This window comes from Lagopus leucura, unplaced genomic scaffold, assembly GCF_019238085.1.
Source record: "Lagopus leucura isolate 7727_CA_CO unplaced genomic scaffold, USGS_WTPT01 Super-Scaffold_100004, whole genome shotgun sequence".
Taxonomy (NCBI): Eukaryota; Metazoa; Chordata; class Aves; order Galliformes; family Phasianidae; genus Lagopus; species Lagopus leucura.
Genome location: NW_024962264.1, coordinates 5250457 through 5270850, shown reverse-complemented (window position 1 = coordinate 5270850; position 20394 = coordinate 5250457). Strand labels below are relative to the sequence as shown.

The following is a 20394-nucleotide window of genomic DNA, read 5'->3' as shown; positions in this document are numbered from 1 at the left end:
TCGTTGACTGGATGGCAAAACTTCAAGTGTAAATAATTTTCAGAGGAAGAATATAAGTGAAGCCTTCTGGCTCCATGTTAATTGCACTGCCTCCAAAACAAAACACTCAAGTGTTTCGCTAACTGAAATACCAGTCTGCCTTGAGTTCAGAACAATGCCTGTCAGATCTTGCAGATGACACTTAAGAAGTGACAGAAATCATTAGCTTCAAAATACATTTTATTAAGAAAAAAGTGAAATACTCAAACTGGACCACCGGATTAAGATGCTATTAAAATACAAACACAGGAGTCAATAAAAACAAACAGTTTCTTTATGTAGGTGTACAGAAGGACTACTTTAAGTAAGCAAACGAACAGCTAGAGATGGCTGCTTTCACAACACTGTAATCCTTCCAGCTCCATAACCCTATCAGCCAGCTGCTGCTATGACAAGAACTCAGGTTTACCTTGTAGGAATTGGTTTTGTATCAGAACACCTACATTTACTCCTTTTTTTGAGAGAAAGAGAGAGAGAGAGAGAGAGAGAGAGATTATAGCTTGTTTTTTCAAATTTAGGCATCTAATATTTAATGACCACGTATGCAAGACACACAAGAGAAGTGTATACATATCTGAGGGTAAAAGGCATCTTTTTTCCTCTCTGCTTCATACTGTCAGCACTCTTTTTCCAGCTCTTCTTTCTCCTGCCCCATGTTACATTCTCATTACAATCTGTTACTCTGCTGTGCAGACTTTGAACACTGATGTGTCGTGCAGCACTAGGGAGTTTCCTGAGTCAGCTTTATTCGTCATTATCTGTAAAAACCATGAGAGGGAAAGGCAGGGTGAAAAGGATACAGTAGAGAAAACAAGCCATAAAACCCAGCAAAACACAATCTGGTCTTACAGAACAATCTACAGAACAACAGTCAGAGTACTTGACGAGTACAAAACTTTTGAGATAGAAGCTCCTCAACACGTTTTTGTCCTTACTTGCCTTTGTTAGCACTTTTTTTCCTTAAATTGCACAAGGGAAGAATGATCTTTTCTTAACAGTCTCATAGGGAATCACAGATTTGTAGAATACAGAATTAAAACTGAAGCTATTAAAAACAGCTACTTGTTCATCAGCATCTCACAGTCAGCTCATTTTAACAGTATTCACTCAGACAAAAAGCTTACCGTTTGTATGCCAACATTTTTTCAGCAAACTGGCATTGAAGCCTTTCAGGATTAGTTTTAAAGTATCCTTAAACAGAGAAATGTCAAGGAGAAGAAATGGGTAACACTGTGGTTACCATTTTCTTCTTGTTCTGAGTTGCCAGCCCTCCAGATGCTTGACAAACAACTGCAGCTTATTTTCCAGTTATTCAAAGTGGCTGAAAAAATATCTATGATGCTTTTCTGCCATCCTCCCATAACACAGAATTAAAACAACGCTGACCTGTTTGTTCTGACTCAGCAGCTCTGTATCAGCAGCAAAGAAAGGAAACATGAAGAGTAATTTGTCCCAAATATAGATTTTTATTTTTAATGATTGTGTTCTTAGAACTGCTTTTTAAGACATTTTTTCCCATTTCTGTATAAATAGCTTAGCAAGCTGTAATCATCTGACCTTTTCTTCACTTGCTATTGCAACATAGTTGTGAAAGAAATCGAAAGATGCAGTTAGCAAACATTGGTAAACATGCATTAAAATACTCAGAATTTGAAAATCAGCAAATAGTGATTATTGCACACATTTCTAGAACTAATACATGAAGCTTCTGACTTCAGTACAAATAACTGACGTTTTAGATTCCTATCTTTTCTTCCCCAGTTAAGTCTTTCGGCACCAGACAACATTACATAGCTGCAATTAGTTTTTTGACAGGAGAGAAAAAGCCAACAGCATTTTCTCACAGACAGGGTGCTGGGTGGAATTGCACCAAGTGACTCTGAGTACCCAGGAGCTGTCTGCCTGCACAGCACATTGTGCAAACACAAGGGGGGCTCCCAGCAAGTTTAATGCTCTCCATGTATTACTGAGCTACTGCAAGACTAAGATGGATTCTATCTCCACAGCAAGGTCTTTCAGGAAACTGCAATTATAGAATAAAGACCCACACAAAGTTTCCTTTTCTGAATCAGCATTGCTACTTTTCAACACCAGAACCCATTAAAAGTAGTTTTGGAAAGGGAAATATTACTTCACAATTGAATTCCTAAAACAGAATCATTTTTTGTTCTGAGAACTTGATTCTAGACTTCATCTTCCCAACCTGCAGAATGGTTTCACAGAAAGTCATTATTAACAGATGCCTTATAAAATGTGCAGCAATATTACAGTTCATTCTACGCGTGCAATGTTAAATTAGTGTCAGCACACTGACAGTTGGCCACATCATGTTGCAGCAATAAAAAAGCTGTTTGTGGGGAAAAAAAACACCATCAATCTGCATTGCTGACCAGCTGTCTAACAAAGCATCTGTTTTAGGAAGTATTTTTCACAACTTCTTTATGTAAGCAAGAACAAACATTAGGACAAACCATCACTGCCAGTGATATTACCTTCCTGGTAGGCTCCATCTGCCATGACTAGGTGAAGTACTTTGGCATACAAGTGTTTGTGTTCATTTCCCAGAATATTCTGAACTATGCTTGAGCAAATATCGATATTTTCATCTTCATCTTCATGTATAGCCTGGGAAAAAGAACAATCCACGTGGTGAGGTCTGAAATGGGTTTAGAATAAAACAGTTCAGGTTTACTCCATGTAGTCTGTTGCTAACCCCAACATTTTCCTCCTTCAATTCACTGGGATTTTCTGTGTTTATGTTTTAGTTGTGTTGAAAGAAAACAAAAGACTCAACAAATAAGCATTAATTCTAGCCACACAATGCTATTTGTTACTAGCACAGTATGCAGCCCTACATATACATCTTGTTTCCTAAAATGGCTTCCAGTTGAGTTTATTCCACAAACCTTTATTTTATTATAAACTTCAATTAATTTCTCAAAGCCTATTTCCTGCTCCAGGTTGTATCTCAGCTCTTCCAGATGGCTGAAGACACTATCACACTCTTCACATTCACTGGCAATATCTCCATCGCTGTTATCTGTAAAGAAAGAACACAACATTAAACAAGAACCAGTGAAAGAAAACCACCAACAGCAGAAAGCTATTGAATTATTCTAAAAGGATCTTCCTGATCTTCCCTGGAAGCACATTTCAGGCAACTAGAGAAAAAAAAGACTTATGGTCATTGCCTAACAAACAGCTGCTACATAATTTGCAACATAAACATGTACTTAGATGCTGACCTTCACGCACTGAAAACTTCAAGTAACATCAGAACATTTTTTTTTTTAAGCCTCTAGAGAAACTATTATTCAGAACTTGATTCCCTTATAAAATGCAAAACTCTTCTGTGTCATTATTGTTAACATCAATGAACAGCTCATGAAACACGTATAACAAATTGTACCTGACTGCCATTCTTCATTAAGAGCACTTTCACTGCTGGGGTTATTTTCATCTGCTTCATCCAGCTCCGTACCATTTGTCATGCATTTGATGACGTTAGCCTTTAAAGTAGATTCCTCCTCTTCACTTAATTCCTCAGGCTGCTCCCTAAGCAATTGTTCCATTGAGGCCCGGAGTTCCTGCAAATCTGTATCGGCCTCCCCAAACATGCTAGGAGAAAGTGGCAAAGACTATGTAAAGCTGTGCTTTTCAAGACAAACTCTACAAAGAGTTCATATCTTTTGTTAAGCCAACAAACCAAAGACAGTGGAGCTTTTAGGAGAAGAAAAATGAGACAAACATTTGTATACATAGAACTATTTCTTTTCCTATAACTACGAGGTTCATCAAGCAAATTAGCACTTTCTGAAGACATTTACGTCCACAGCTCATCACAACAGTCCTAATACCACTACACAGTGCCAGGCACAGGGAATAAAGATCTGCCTAAGCAGACACTAGAGCATCTTGTAGAAGGACGATGAGACAGGTGATCTGTTAAACTTCATTAGGAAAATCAGTTCAAACAACCTTTGTACTCACGGTCTGTTATAAAACCCTGTGTTGCGAGCACAACAATACTAATTATGGCAAAATAATTAATCCAACTCAGACAACCAACTCTAAGATTCTTCTTCAGTCTCTGTCTAAGAGACTGTATGCTGGGACTCAAACCGGGCAGAGTTCTCTTTCCACACAAACTCAAGAGGAGATGTGATAACTAAAGATCAGGTAGATCTGGATTACTCTGACTTGGCTAAGCACAACTGATGCTCCAGAAACTGCAAGTATCACTTTTCAAGAAGAGAACAGGAAAGACTGACTTAATTCCACATCAGAACGCTCACTTATGCAAAACATAACAGAAAACCTTAGACAAAAGCAGCACGTGTGCCAGGGGCAGCACTTCAGCACCAGAAATAACTGCACAATTTGTTCCTCTGCTTCATGTTTCATCTTTTGTTCATTTCCAAATGTAGGATTTCAGGGCACTTTATATATACGTGTGGGACAACTGCTGCAAGAACCTCCATTCCTAAGACTGCCAGCTTATTTTAGTATGTGAGCAATAGGAACTGGCAGTAAGAACCAACAAGTAGAATTATCTTAAAAATGAAGCAGAAGGAAGATGGGCTGAGGATAAGCAATGAAGTATTGAAAATAACTTGTGTGCTTTGCATTTGTTAATGAAATAAAAATAGCACAGGAATACAAATGCAGAGACAAATAATATTTGTACTAATATTCCCAATGCACAGGTATGAGTTAAATACCTTATCCACTAGCCTTGAGAAATGCAAATTTCATGCATGCAGTCCTAAGACAGCAGTAAACTGATGAAGTTGGTTCAACCACCACCAAGAACAACCACAAAGCAACACAAAGACCTAAGCTTAATTTACACTGACAGGGAAGATGATTGTCTTGTTTATAAGTCACAATGAACAAATGAAAATTTAGGATGAGAGAAACAAAAGACAACTAAGAGCTAGGTTATAGAGTCCAGGGATGAGTAACAAAATGAATGCATTTTAAGGAAACCCTAGAAAGAAATGAAAACCTGAAACCACATAGAATTACCTGGAACAAAACAGATCTAGGTCTCATCAGAACAGACAGACTGGATAGTTTTCATCCCTGCAGACTACTCAAGCTGAGTGTAACAGTCAGCCCAGGGTCAGACCTTGAGGCCCCTGGAAGAATCTGGGGCAATTTAAGGACATCCCAATACCACAGCAAGGAAGACAGGAGAGCAGAGATCCCTTGAACATGAAAAGAAGGGATATATTAAAGAATTCTTCATTTTCAGAAGAATGGTAGCCATCAACTTTGATCTGTTTCAGGGGAATGTAAGGAGCAAAGACAGACAGAAAAGCATCTTGGATGCTGTAAGAGACTATTTCAGCTCCTTTGCCTCAAAGCTTGCTGTTGGACAACTTCAACAGACAGACAAGTCCAAGAAATCTTTTGTCTGAAGACTTGCAGGCCAAAGGCAATGAGAGATAAGCAGCTGCTACACTACTGATGAACTGCCTTTTGTGGGCACATCTCAAGCAATAGGACATGCCTGCCAACAGGTGCTGCACATGATTCTAACTTAAGTGCCCAGGAATGCTGGGCAGAAGAAACCTACAAACCAGGAACACTGAGCTCGGTAGCGGACACCCTGTGGCATGAAACTTGCCCGCTGCCCAATTCTCCTGGGCCTGCTATCTGAGACCTGCCTGCCTCCTAGATCCGCTGTCGGTTGAACCATGTGCCTGCTTGCTGCCTAATGCCAGCCAGTCTGCCTCCCTCTGCACCCTAAATTCTGCATCAGCTTTGTTGGAATGGCACACAATGGGACACTACTGCATCCTTGCTGGTGACTATCCCTGCTTTACTGAATTCTTGCTCTCTTCCCATCTTTCCTATGGCCCACCTTCCCTTCCCCTTCACCCTAATTAGTAATAATCACCAGCCTGTCCCTTCCCCGTCACTTTCATTAGGTAATAAACTACTCAGACAACATCTGACCACGCTTGCATCTCATTCTTACTCAGAGAATATCAGAGGATCTCCTCTCTTGCTCCAAGAACCAAAGCAAGACAGATGGAATTCGGAAACAGTTCAGACAGACATTGCAAATAGGACATCCCATCAGCTGTGCCATTTTCTGAACAAGAGTCAGACTGAACACTGATTCAAACCAAACAGATATGAAATACAGGGTCTTTTGAAGTCTGGCTAGCTAAACAAATCCATTCTGGTCTACAATGGTATACAGTATATCATAACGTATAACCAAAAATAGTCTTGATGTAAGACGCCTTTTTAAATACTCGATAATGCTACTGCACTCACATATCCTCCGAATCAGAGGGTCCTTCTTTGGCCTGCTCATCTTCTGTATCATCTATTTCAAGGCTGTGTTGATGCTGCACATCTGCTATGCTGGGAACATCAACTAAGGTTCTGTACAGTTTGTAAAGATCCGGGAGCGAACACGTCCTCAACATCTGCAAAGGTAACAAAGCCTCGTGTTTGGAAACAACGCAAGACTGTGGTTACAAGTTGCTTCGATCTGTTTTTAAACGTCAGCTTTTATTTCTCAAAGTAGAATACTGAAAACAATAATTTCCAAGCAGTTACCCAGTACTAGAAGTTTAAAATACTATGCTGTTAGCAGCAGAAATAAAGCAACAGCGAAACAGTTTGCCTTAGTAATCAACTGAGATCTCAGCAAATTTAAGAACCCCAAAAAACACTGAATATTCACCCCAATAAAAAAAGAAGCACAAGCTAATTTTCACTCAAGTTCTGAACTTCCTCTGGCTGCAATCAAGCAGGAAAAGGGAATTGATTGCTCTCTTTGGTCTCTCTGTTGCAACAACAACAGAACATCTGCTGCTTTTCTCCAAGTTCTCTGCTACTATGTACAGCTCATCTGGCACAGCATTAACCATTAGGACACACACTTATGGCCAAAGAACGTGTCAAATCAACAGGAACATGACATGCTGAGATGATTCATAGTCATACGCTGACAAGCTTCATTACAAAGCTTGTCCACTGCTTTAAATCTGTTCAAGGTACAAAGTTCATTCTGTGCTTAGTGACAACTTCACTGTAAATCCCTTAGTCTGTGAAAATAGTCTCTCTGCAGCTCATCAAGAAGCATTTATTCTTCTGAACACGCCAACAGCACCATCTGCAGTAATAAACTTCCTCATCAACCAACAGGTATCTTTCAGTATTCTATTAATCAAGGAGTGCAATTTCCATTCATGCATTCGCAACAATAGCAGAATCACAAGAAACATTCTTCTTGGTCTAGCATTTCATCAGCTAGGAAGTCTTCACACCAAATAATGATCAAATTTGCAGATGTGCAAGTTGCCAATCACCCATGTTTCCTCACAAAGTAGCTTTCCTTCTATGCACTTCGCATTTTAGAATCTATCCAAGAAGTGCACAGTCTTAGGCCCATTTCATCTACTGGTTCCATACCTATTGTTAAATTATTTTTAATTCCATGTGATTTCACACTGCACTACCCCCTTTCTCTGAACGTTAAACCCAGTCACCTCATTACTAGAAATTGTGAAATGCCTTCATTGCTCTTTTCAGTTTTTACGATGGCAAAATAGTGCAACGTTTGTAAAACTGTAAAAAGGGGGAAAGGTAGAGAGTAAGAATCTCCTCAGTTGAATCTAAGTAACATCATTCCTCAAGTGATGACAAATCCTCCATAAACACTTGGAGGCATATATGGGAACTGCTGAATCATGACCTGAACCTCTGACCTGAGGCGAGCAATGAGTCAGCCCTGCAAGCACGGGTGAAGACAACTCTCCCGTGTTACTGGAAGGCATGGAGCCTGGCTGCACCTCTCCTGGACCCCATGTAAGAGCTGACTACCAGTGAGGAAGGATCTCTTCTGGAGATTGTTCCTCTTGGAGTCTTCTGAGTGAGCCCAGGACAAGGGCAAGCTTTCCATACTATCTTCTTTAGTGTGATAACCTGTTTAGCCTAACTTTCCTGTATGTTTTCTAATTATAACACCTGTATATTCATTGATTATACATGGCAGAATGCAGAACATGAAACCAGAGACTCAAAACACCATGTGAGCCCTACTCACATAACGAACACAGTGCAATCACACTGCATGGCAGACACAATTAGATCAATACAAACCATTATGCCACCTGTTTTGGCCTCATGGAGACTCAGGAAGATGAAAAACATTACTGAAGAAATAAACATGTGTTACCTTTGGGTTGTTTGCATCAAACAGCCCTGTAGAAAGTCCAAAAAACAAGGAACTTTTCCCTTTATTTTTTGCTGGCGATCTGGAACGAGAACGAGGTACAAAAGGCTCTTCCTGGGAAGACTGAGATGATAGAACTGGTGAGGCTGTAGGTACAGCTGGGGGCTGTATCACCCTCTGGAATAACGGTTCAGGTTGCAGAGAGTCACTGGAACAAGTTTCTGAGGTGGTATAAAAAAAGTTCATTACAAATCTAAATGATTTATACCTCCAAGCTCTCACGCAAAAGGAAACTAAAATGAGCAGAGCCTAACCAAGTTCTGTTGTACAATTAGAAGGAAAATAGATCATATCATAAGAGTATTAAAGTCTGTTTGGATTACTTAAGTAAAAGCATTATAATGTGAAATTCTCCCATGTATTTTTTAAGAATCCATAACTCCTAGCTACAGTCTATTCCATTCTTATGCCCTCTTGTTTACCATGGTCCAATCTGTATCTGCAATGATGGAATCATCCACTCTCATTTTTTTCCTTGCCTTATACTACATTTCTTCAAACTTACCTCAACATATGTGTTTCAACACAGGAAAAAATGTACAGACTGCTTCATGGAGAAATTAATCAGTGTCTCAGTATCACCAACACTACTGTAGATGTATTTTCCCTTCTGGTATAAAATACTTACATCTTCTGGAATTAGCTTAGAAACCTCAAAAAGCAAGCAACTCCTCCAGGCAATGAAGACAACAGATTATCATTAACAGTTGTTTAAAATACATCTTTTTACTCACACTGCATTTTAACGTTAATATTAGCCATGTCAACAAACAAAGAAGACTCTTACCAAGTAAAACCACCAGGCTTCTTAACACTTAGAACAGTCATTTTAGAAGATCATAACATTCTTGTGAATGATATTCACTTGTTATTGTGCTTGATATTTATTTGTAAGTAATAAAGAATGGGCTATTCTCCCTGTGTATACATAACATAGCTTTGATGCTACATCTTTTCTTCCGAAGTGGCAAAAAGAATACCCACAAGTCATCTTCCTAACTCACAACAAACTTGTCCTGAACTAAAAAACAGAATGAAAACAGAAAATCTGCTCTGTTAGGTTAGTGAAGGAGTGAGAAGAGGGATAGCTCCAGCATTCTGTCCCATCAGTCACAACACAAAATACACTCACTAACCTCCTGGAGCTTCATTTTGTGATTGCACTTCATCAAGTACTGCTTTCTCCAAAGCTGCTTCATCTCTTCTGTCATGTTGTGCACTATTAGAAAACAAAATTTAAAACAGTCATTAGTCCATTGAAAAAATCCTCAACCAGGAAGTACAGACAAGCAACAAAGCTTTAGGTAAACTTAATGTTTTAACTAACATAGCTAGTTATCTGAACGAGAGAGAGAGAGAGAGATCAATAAAGGAATAACTCACTTATCCTGTTTTTCTTTCACCCACACTTCATTAACAGAGATGGGAAATTCCTTGCTCTGGTCTTTTTTATTTTCTTCAGTTTCTTTCAACACCTCTGCTTCCAAATCATCCGGCTCTAAAATTAATTAAGTCATACCTTGTTAGAAATGAATCCCAAACCAGAAGTTGTTAGTGTTTAATAGTTGGGAGTCTGCTCTAACAGTATTACTGTGCTCTTTGCATCTGTTGTCATCTCCATATAAACAAATGGGAAGCATTACTTTCAGAGCAACCTACATATTTGGAATGAACTTGTACTGTTCTGTAATATTTCTTATTTGAATTTTAGCTAAAGTTGGCAAGATAATCATGTTTTGCTGCTTTAAATTTTAAGATGAAAAGGTACCTGAAACAGACTGTTGTGTTGGCTAACAGCCAACATTCTCAGTATATATATAACAGATATAACTAAGCCTTACATTTATTTTTTTGAAGCAAAATACCACCCTCCTCAGTTCTATTACAAGCAACTACTTGACAAGGACCAAAATATACTAAAGCTCTAAAAGCTTCCTGTGTCTACCATTTATAAAGCACAAGAAAATAGGAAAGAGAACACAAATGGCAGTAACAAAAGAACAGGTAAGAAAGTTAGCAAAGACAAGAAGCAACAGAGTTTGTACCCAAGACAAACTCATCCAGAATGAAATTCTGCTACTATGCTAAGTTACACCCCAACAGCAAGCAGTAGGAACTGTGCAATACAGTATTTGGTTGATGGCATTATTTAAAAATACACAGACTCATTTATATTAACAAGCCAATTCCATGGCTTTTTGACAAAAGGAAGATCCTTGCCTTGCTGCACACCCATCTTAATTTGTAACTACTTGAATGAGTTAAATATTTCAACATCTTTTGCTATCAGCTTATGCTGCCATTCTGAATGTTTAGGAACACTTCTAACTGAGGCAACACACGGAAGCAACAAGAATATGGACAGAATATGTTCCTATCACTTCAAAATTGTTCTCAATAGACTAACTGTGAAGCTAGAACTTCCTACACTTGCAGCATAAATGATCACCAGCAGTGCTTACCATTTATTACATCTATTTCTTCCAGTACTTCAGTTGGTAGCTGCAGCTCTGCTTCTCCTAGAATCTTCAAGACCGAATCAGTAGGGCTTTTGCCCCAGACTTTCCTGCGAGGTTCACCAATATCCAGCCTAATTACTTCTCCCATAGTTTGCCCTGTCAAGACACAAAAACATGTTAAACTGTCATTCACTTTATACATAGTAAACAAAAAACCTCCACAAAACCAAAAACTACAATTTCAGTATCATGCTCCTCGCCTCAAGTCAGAGAGCTTAAAGACTATGGTGAGAAGTCTGGATTTCCTCTTCTGCCAACTCCTTTTAATGATAAGTTACTAAATTTACAATCAACAATTAACATCATCTACTTCACAGTAAAAGCAAGGATTACTTTCATCAATTCAGGTACTCCGGAAGAACAAGTTTGAGAGATGTTTATAGTTGTCAAAGTCTGTCTTAATACCACTTGATTAAAAATTTCACCTCCACTTCTACCAGCTTGCTCATATGGAAGAAAAAAAATTGAAAATCCCTTGTCATAAGATACCAGGACATTTTTTTTTCTTACTATTTCTCCCTCTGAGGAAAACAGAGGATAAAAAGCTGTGTATGGGAACTGCTGAGTCACAGCCTGAACCACTGATTGATCACCTGAGGCAAGGACTGATTCAGCCCTGGGAGCACAGGTGAAGGCTGCAGCCCCCATTTAAGGGCTGAGTGCCACTGGGGAAGGGTCTCTTCCTGGACATCCCTCCTTTGTGCAGCTTTCCTCTGTGAAGAACCTAGAATCTCCCTGTATGGGTGAGCAATCTTCTGCCCTTCCTTTATCGTGCCAATCCTCGGACACTACACCTGTAGTGCAACACCTTTTCCCACTTTATTGATCCATCCAATTGCTGCAAGTGGCATCAAAGAAACACAGAGCAAAATAAAGTTCATTTATTTTAACTGTATCTGTTCTTTCTGTTAGATTAGTGCCTATTTAACAGACCCTTAAAAAGGCAGCTTGAAGAAATAAACCAGGTATTTAATTAGGCAACTGTTCATTGAGTTTATTCTTCACATGGCCTGCAGGTTATTTATCTACTAAACACATGCCTTACTCCTTCTCCAACCGAATACATAGCCACCTTCTTTAGAAGCAAATGAGACACAAGTGATAACAAAAGGATAATAATAAATGAAGATTGATAAAAAGCAGGCATTACACAGTGCAAACTGATTTACTGATATCATGACAAGAGTGCTTACGGTCCGTTCCAGAGAGAGACTCTTCCATTGTTAACTGAGCTAAAGGAACTACCAAATCTGATGCTCTTGATGCCCATCTTTTGCGATCTCCTACAAGTGGATAGTTATCTTCCTGCTCTTCTTTACCATCTTCGGACCCATCCGACTCAGAGATGTTTTTATCATCCTTTCTTCCTTTCTCATCTTCCTGAGCTTTAAGATTTTGATTTAATCTTTTCAGAATTTGCCGCTTGTTCTGAAATAAGGATCAACAGATAATTACCTAAAACAGCATCTTTCTTGAAAAGGAAAAGAAAATTAAACAGAATGCAGCCTGACATACCTGCACTGCAAGATCTGGCTTCTTGACTTCCTCTTTAACCTCCTGGGCAGCGGTTACATCTCCATCCTTTAAATCCAAGAAGCAGGAAAAATAAGGTAGAAGGTACAGCAGAAAAAATAATCTTTATCTACATAGTGAAAGGCTCTTAGAGGTGACTTTTCAGTGACAAGCATAGGTAGATTATGACAGACTGCACAACACTTCTGGTTTGGTGGTGCTTCACAAGCACTTTAAAGGACACAAGTCTGACTTGTTTGCTGTCTTAAGCAGTGACCAAATTAATCTGTTAAGTAAAAACTCACGGCATAATAAAGGCAGAGATAAAGCTAGATATGTCACACACAGCAAAATGACACTCAGATCCAATACTAGAAAACAGCAGTCGTGTGAGAACAAAGAAGTTGGGAGGACAGAGTCCAGGAGCATTTGTCAAGAAAAGAATAAAGCACAAAAGACAGTTTTTGTAATGACAGCACATATATTACCAAGTCAGTAAGAATAAGAATAGTACTGCCTTAGTATTCTAGAACACAAAGAAAACCTGCTTGGACAAAGTTGACTGGCAACAATTACAGCAAGAAAAGGCAAATACTGCATTATGCAGAGCATTTTTCAGAGAAACACTTCACATTCTTCTTCATCTGCTTCAATTACAAGAGCAATACAGTTTGAACTAGTGGGTAAGCCCCTTCAGAGTCTTAAAAACATTCACAATGAGCTGCCTTCAGAAAGCATACTTGGTTTTAAACTGTAGATTAAATATGCATAATAATTCAACATAATTGAAGGCAGGAATGCAAAAATTCTAATCATTATGCACAAGGCTTGTCCTTCTGATCAACTAAGCACTCTGATTTTCAGTGAGTTATTCTCTTACTTTGCTGTAAGACGGATGATCCACATGAAAAAAGTGCTCCATGATTTAGATATTTGCATCAGAACACAATTTATCTTCCCAGCTATCAACTGACACCTTTCAGTCACATAAATCACTTTGTGCTAAATTTTAACTGTATTCCTATCGTCATATCCAAGTTCATACACGCTCTATAACCCTGTACTATAATTAAATCTATAACCTAGGTAATAATACAAAGGTTAACATTCAAATTAACAGATTGCATTTAAAACACAAGTTGTGCAGTCACATGTTGAGTTTTTATGGTATTGCTTAAATCAGATGACAGTAAACAAACACGTAAGCATTGACACTATTGGGACCAAAGACCACAGAAAATATAAAATTGGAATACTGTCTTAAAACAACAAACCCAGACCATGCTGTCACACTTGACTGTCAGACTTGTTATAATCAGTATATGCTTTTAAAGTCAGTGAAAAGAATCAAGGATATAAAACGGACTGACTTAACATTTATCAGTTCCACTCTACTTGGGCACAGATTACAAACTCATTAACACCTGACTTCAAGAGGCTTCATGTCTAGTTAACCACTTCTTCCTCTAACCACGACTTCATTCATCAAAAAACAAGTTGCTATTTTGTCCAAAATTGACCAGATTTGAATTTCAGAATACAGATGTGTTTCAGCAGCTTATAAAATTGGTATTTAGTCTTTTTTTCTTTGAAGCAATCACTATTTCTTCTACCTAATACACACATTCTCCTAAAAAATCTTTTTCAACCCAGTCTGCTTGTCTGCTTTTTTTCATTTTTATTTTTTCACAAGACTACCTACCACTCCCACTTCTTTCAAAGCAGAAGTCATGGAGATGGGCTTAACTGGAAGCTGCTGCTTAGGAAGAGATACTCCAGGCTCTTGTATTCCGTGCACAGGACTGTGTCCTGCTGCTCCCACATGACAAGGCACATTAGGATTCTTTACTCCTTTAGCTATCAGCTGTAAAGATACATTAAAGAAAAATCAAAGACTGCACATTCAACACAGTATGCTCAGATACACTCCTGTAAACCTTCAGGAAGAGCAACATCGCACATTTTTGCACTAAACGCAACTGTTAATTACACATGTTAATTACATGGAGCCAATTTATCAGATCCACAGCATTTTGTATTTTTTGTAGTTATCACTAGTTGGACTTCTCTCTGCAACACACAATCCAATGAAGATTATATACATTTTGGTAAGCAGCAGATAATGAATAAAATACTAAACATAATCCTGATGACTGGCTCCTGCTCTCCTCTATTTCAGAAGGCAAACTTGTCTAAGGTAGAAATTCACAATGAAAGACTTCATTCATACAAAGGCACGGCACTACATACTTAGTGTACATTTGCTTACATGTTCTTCCCAAGCTCTCTTCTCTCTTTCATATGCTTCCTTCCTCTTTCGCTCTAACTGTTCTTTCAGAACTGCAGCTCGAGCATTTGCTTGGGCCTGTAACAAGCAAGCAAGGAAAAAAAGGATCAACTATATACACAAAAAGCATTAGTACACAGTTCTGCTGAACATTTTACACAGAAACATTCTTGGATCACTTCATCTTGTTTTCTGTAACTTAATTCTTTACAGACTGCACAGACTCGGCTGTTCCCGTACCTCACCTCCAAGTGAAGAATTTCCACCTAAATTTCCCCTCTTAGGTTAAAACTGTTCCCCCCCCCACCCCAAACCTGTCATTATCAGACCATCTAAAATAAGTTGGTCTCCCTCCTGTTTGTAAATTCCCTTCAAGTACTGGAAGGTCTCAATGAGGTTTTCCTGAAGAAATCTTCTCTTCCCCACACTAACCAAGCCCAGCTGCTTCAGCCTTTGTTCACAAGACAGGTGCTCCAGCTCTCTGATCATCTTTTTGGCCTTCTCTGGACCCACTCCAACAGCTCTGCATCTTTCCCCAGCTGCAGGCCCCAGGCCTGGACACAGTAATGCACATAGAGCCTTCACAGGGGCAAAGTACAGGAAACAATCCCCTCTGGTGTTTCTTATGATGCAGCCCAGGATGCAGTTGGTCAGTCAGGCTGCAAGTCCACAATGCTGGCTCATGTCCAGCTTATCATCATCCAGAACATCAACCATGAACAATTAAACATACAGCTTAAACTGTCAGTATTTATTCAACAAATGAGAAAAGCTTCAGCTGCTGCTTCGCCTCTAGTTTTAAGGTTAGGCATAAGGTCAGCTTGTTTCTACATTGCTCCTTGAAGACGAGGGGACAAAGTGAATAAGTAGAGTAATACTTGTTACATAGCATGGTAGAGGTGGTTATTAATATAGAAAGAACAAGGAGAAAAAAGCTCCAAAACTGGATTCCTGTGAATTACACTTGCTTTCAACTACCGAACAAAACAAGATTCCAAGTAGTCTGCAATAGCCCATCCTACAATCTACCTGTGGCCCTGTCTGCACAAGCAAAGAGTCATTTATTCTTTAAACTAGATGTTATTTAAGCTACGTTTTCCTTTCCCTTTTACCATCAAAAGGCTATCCTAGTTATTATACCAAAGTGCCTTTAGCAGTACAGCTAGTATACAGGGCTAATCTCTAGCCCTCTATGGAAAGGATGGGACCAAAATCTTCATATACTATGCCACACCACAACGTACTTGAAAACAAAGATGAATCAGTTGAACGCAGTTGTTACCTCAGTACAGTATTTATGACTTACGAGAGACGAAAACCTTCATTATTGAAAGTGTAAACAGATATTGATAGTAAGAAACTTTAAGTTAAGAAGGCAATTTTAAAACCAATGCGTTCCACTTACTCCCTCCCCACAATTACCTTCTGTGCTTCTATCTTTTTGCGTTTCATTTCTGCTTCCTCACTTGACTCTTGTCCATCAGAACTGGGAGCTTCGTTCTGCAAAGTATGAGTCCTCAATTAATTATCATTAGCACCTGTTTTTAACAGCTGAGAGATAGAAGTGACCAATGGGATTATTCAGACTGATCACCTGCCTAACACAAGTCAGAATTCTACATGATAAATTCTCACTTAAATAAAATACCCAACTGGCCTAAACTTGCTTTTTGAAATTACTGATAATGATATCAAGTTTCTACAAACAAGAAAGCAAGAAATTAATGGACCTAAAGTTGCACAGGCAGTGAAAGTTGACCCAACAATGCTGGGAAGACTGAATGGGTAGATGGCTGTTGATGGAGAATGGACACAAGAACATGTATGGTGTATGAAAATCTCTGTTTCTAAATAACTCCTATTTCATAACTTCTGCATAGTGCAATTTACAGAACAGACTGGCAGAGTTGAGTAAAAAAATCAAGTCTCACAGTAGGCTTGAACTGTTAAAGCTCGACTTGCACAGACCTCTGATTTAATACAAACTATTTATAAGCCTATTTAAGTAGGCTTCGTGCAGTATAAGGAGGAGTCCTAGTAGAAATCATTTTACAAAGCCCAAGCAAAAAATCTTAGGTATCTTTTTTCCAGTGGGAGGTTTGTGTGTCAAATTCTGATGTAACTTTACGTTGCCCTGTCTTTAAAAGATTGTTGGGCTACATGTACTGAAGCTCAACCATTGGATTCCAACAAATTTTGTTAGTTCCAGAAAAAGAGATGGAAGTACACTAACTGTGGAACAGAATTAAATGGTAGAACTATATGTATAATTGCTTCTGAGAGAAATGTTTCTGCAAGGATAGAAGATTATATCCCCTAGCCAACTTCTCAAATTATTTATTTTTCAAACTGACCTTCTCTCCACGAAGTTTCGCTTTAATCTGTTGACGTTCATTGAAGTTCTGTAGTCGTATCTGTCTTAACCTTGCCAAATATTCCTAAGGCAAAGAAAGGAAGCAATTTTCAATTGCGCTGAAACCGTTTGTAGCACGGTTAGCTTACAAAACCAGTTAAGATTCCACAAAAAGGGAAATGAAATGAGGGGAAAACCAACATAATTACTATTGCTATAGTAACATATAATAATTCCCAGAAGAACATTCATCCAATGAAAACAAAACTGAAATTTACATTCCTCAGTAGTAAGCTAGTATTGTACTTGACATAACCAGGGACCAGGAATGGTTACACATGTTACAACACAGTTACATCATACAGATACATATGCAAGTTCAACAGACTTTTCCAGGCAGACATTTTCTCATAACTGTTGTAGACAACAGTTTTATGAATATTCAAAATAATATTAATAAAAAAAATTACACACCCACATTCCAGGAATAAATTATTTCCTAGGAATTTATGAAGTCCTTTCATTGCATTACATTGATGAACCATGCAGGGAAAAAAGGCACAATGAAGTTCAAAACAGAGCTATTTCTGCAGTGGAAGTGGCAAACATGCGGCAAGCATACCTCTTCTTCCTTGTTTCTGGATTTCCTTCCTCTTGCAGACATGGGCCTGCCTCCATAGATATCTGCCACGTTTTGCAGTGTACCCTGTTTGCCATTTAATGGTATCAAATTTAAAATGGCTTGGGCAGTCAAATTACCTGACTTATCCAGTAACTGTCCACTTAGAAGAAACCAAATCCATCAATGATGTGAAGCTGCTCTTAAGTTCAACGATAACCTCGTTTCATTTACAAGTAATATCTGACAATAAGAGCTGACAACCCTGAGTAGCCACAAACAAGCTAGTCTTAAACATGGTAGAGGTCTTCTCCCTGCAGCTTGTCTTCCCCTGCTGTGTTAGAAAATGTTCTTGAGCAGCAGTTTTGGCACATCTATAATACACACAAACAGCATCACACAGTCTGTATTTCTGCCACCACTGAGCAAAGCCTAAAATGAAAGTGGAATCTTCATATGTACATTAACCATTTTCTCATCATAATATGTATCTTTAACACACTAGAAGTAGCAAATTCAAGAATTTGCATGTGCATCTTAAGTGTATGATCTCGGGTAGTGGGATATATTCAGAATCCCAAATGTAACCAAAAGGATTCAACTTTTATGGGAACACTAACAGAAGACCAACTCTAGACAGTGCAAGAATCATTTAACCCAAAGTTCCCTACTAGGTTTAAATTTAAATGCTTCTGCTAATCATAATATTCTGACCCTGCTGAACTCACGAAAAAGTATCTTCAGCACATAATGACAGTAAATGCATGTAAGATTGTTATATAGACCTTCTGCCTTTTAAAACACTTGGTATTTTGTTTACCCAGGCTTGAGTGTAGAGAAATGCCTGTACCTCAATACTGCAGTTAAGATTTATGAGCAGATGGACCAAATCCAAATATTCTGGCTACATACTCTTTCAGATTCAGCTAAAAATCAGTAATTTAAGAAAAAAGATTTGTTCTAAACTCCTCTGGCTTAGTCTCTAGGGATAAATTAAAAGATTTATTCTCATAGGAAAGAAATAGCACACAACCATGAGAATTCTATGAATTTTAGTTTAAGCTGAAATGTTAAGTAAAAGTAAAAAATAGAAGCGTATTTTCCCTATTTTATTTTTCAGAAAACACATAGTTTTCAAAATTAAGTTTTATTTTATGCATGTTCCTGAGCTTTTGAAAAAGCTAACTGGCACTCTACAAGTAATCTTGCTGGTCCTCACTGTGGCATTCGCATGAGCTTTAAGTTTTCTCAAACTAATGAGGACCTTAAACAACAAGAATTGGAAGCAAGCTTTTGATAACTGGTCTTATTAACACAAACAATTAGCATTAATCATTTACACTTGTCTACTTAAGTGAACATACTAAAATTTTCAAAGACCAGGACTCAGTGTCTTTTAATGCCCCACAGCTACAAAGAAGCACAAGGATGAGTCAGCAGCTGTCTTAAAGACTGTAACATTGGAAATACCACTCAACCACCAAGTTGAACTGTAGGGTCACTTAAAAAAACAGAGATATCAAAGGTAACCACATACTGAACTAAGGTTGGATAAATTAACACAACCACTTGACTTAGCATTCACACAAAAAGCTCCATCTGATTCCTATCCATTTTTCCTCTTAAATTATTCTGGTCTAGAAGACAGCACCATCCCCATGTCACAGAATCACAGAACAGCTCAGAGTGGAAGGAGCCTTAAAGACCATCCTGTTCCAACCTGTTGCTGCAGGCAGGGACACCTTGAACTAGACCAGGTTGCCTGAAGCTCCATCCAATCCGGTCCTGAACTCCTCCAGGGAGTTCCACAACTTCTCTGGGCAACCAGGCCCAGTGCTGCAGTACCCCAGGTAAAACAGTTCTTCCTGATGTCCAATCTAAATTCGCACTCATCTAGTTTCAAGCCTACCTGTTGTCTTAGTAATACAAAACCTTTTGAATAGCCCCTCACCATCTTCCCTATAGTCTCCCTTCAGGTACTCAAAAGCCACTATGAGGTCCTCCGGGAGCTTTTTCTTCTTTAGACTGAGCAACTCTTTATATGGAAATTACTGCAAGCCATACAAGGTGTCACCCCTCCTTCCTCCCCCCCAGTACAAACAGGAGAAAACTGCTGAAAGCTTCTGCCATCAGTGGTAACTGACACATTAATATGGAGCCCTGGCTTAGAATTAGAGCCTCCCCATTTTATTACAGCTGCCCGTTAAGTGTAAAGCATTTGGGCTCAGCTGAATACACTAGAGAAACAGCAATACCCAGTGCATACCTGGGTAACTTGCATCAGTGAAATCATAGAAAACTACATTAATGCCAAAGTTTAAAACAAATTAGAAGCAGGTACTATGACTGACTCATCTACAATGAGGCAGAATGAACTAGTATTATTTCTATCAAAAAAGGTTTACTGGTCTCAGAGGCTTTAAAACAAAACGACATTTTAAAAAACAGAAGACTCATACTTTAGAACTAATGTACTAACCTAAGGATACTTTTGCATCAAAGCTGAAGTATCTTAATAAAAAGCATGCCTTCAGGAAAACACTACTATAGTTGAGTTCAGTTCATATGCAAGCACAGTTTCAACCAAAATTTCACATCTATGACCAGCAGTAAATGCTCAACACTGTTCTGAAGCTTACAATATCAAGTAAGACATGCACAGAAGAGGTATTTTTTCCCCTTTGATCATGAACTTACACAAATGAGACATGTCTGCACAATTCCAGTGCCTTTGTTGGTTTTATTAAAATGTACCCCCCCTCTTTTTTTTTTTAATATGTAGAAAAATATTTAGTCAGTATTTCA

At 38.5% G+C, this 20394-nt stretch overlaps 1 protein-coding gene across 10 annotated transcripts in view; it reads right to left on the bottom strand.

Moving 5' to 3' along the window:
• Nucleotides 1–506: 506 nt before the first annotated feature.
• The window catches only part of NEK1 (NIMA related kinase 1), a 42094-nt gene continuing 22206 nt past the window's right edge, over nt 507–20394 (bottom strand). For 7 of the 10 annotated variants that reach the window (XM_042870804.1, XM_042870813.1, XM_042870803.1 and 4 more), the window contains 16 exons: nt 17593–17676; nt 16972–17055; nt 16040–16117; nt 14600–14695; nt 14033–14194; nt 12334–12399; nt 12012–12246; nt 10762–10914; nt 9683–9797; nt 9436–9518; nt 8243–8460; nt 6331–6485; nt 3449–3657; nt 2946–3079; nt 2532–2664; nt 507–797 (listed from right to left, as the gene is read on the bottom strand). In XM_042870804.1, coding sequence (XP_042726738.1) covers nt 784–797; nt 2532–2664; nt 2946–3079; nt 3449–3657; nt 6331–6485; nt 8243–8460; nt 9436–9518; nt 9683–9797; nt 10762–10914; nt 12012–12246; nt 12334–12399; nt 14033–14194; nt 14600–14695; nt 16040–16117; nt 16972–17055; nt 17593–17676 — 2019 coding nt within the window. In that variant the 3' untranslated portion in view covers nt 507–783. The remainder of the gene's footprint in view (nt 798–2531; nt 2665–2945; nt 3080–3448; nt 3658–6330; nt 6486–8242; nt 8461–9435; nt 9519–9682; nt 9798–10761; nt 10915–12011; nt 12247–12333; nt 12400–14032; nt 14195–14599; nt 14696–16039; nt 16118–16971; nt 17056–17592; nt 17677–20394) is intronic. The other 3 variants (XM_042870809.1, XM_042870811.1, XM_042870812.1) reach the window with 1 other exon arrangement.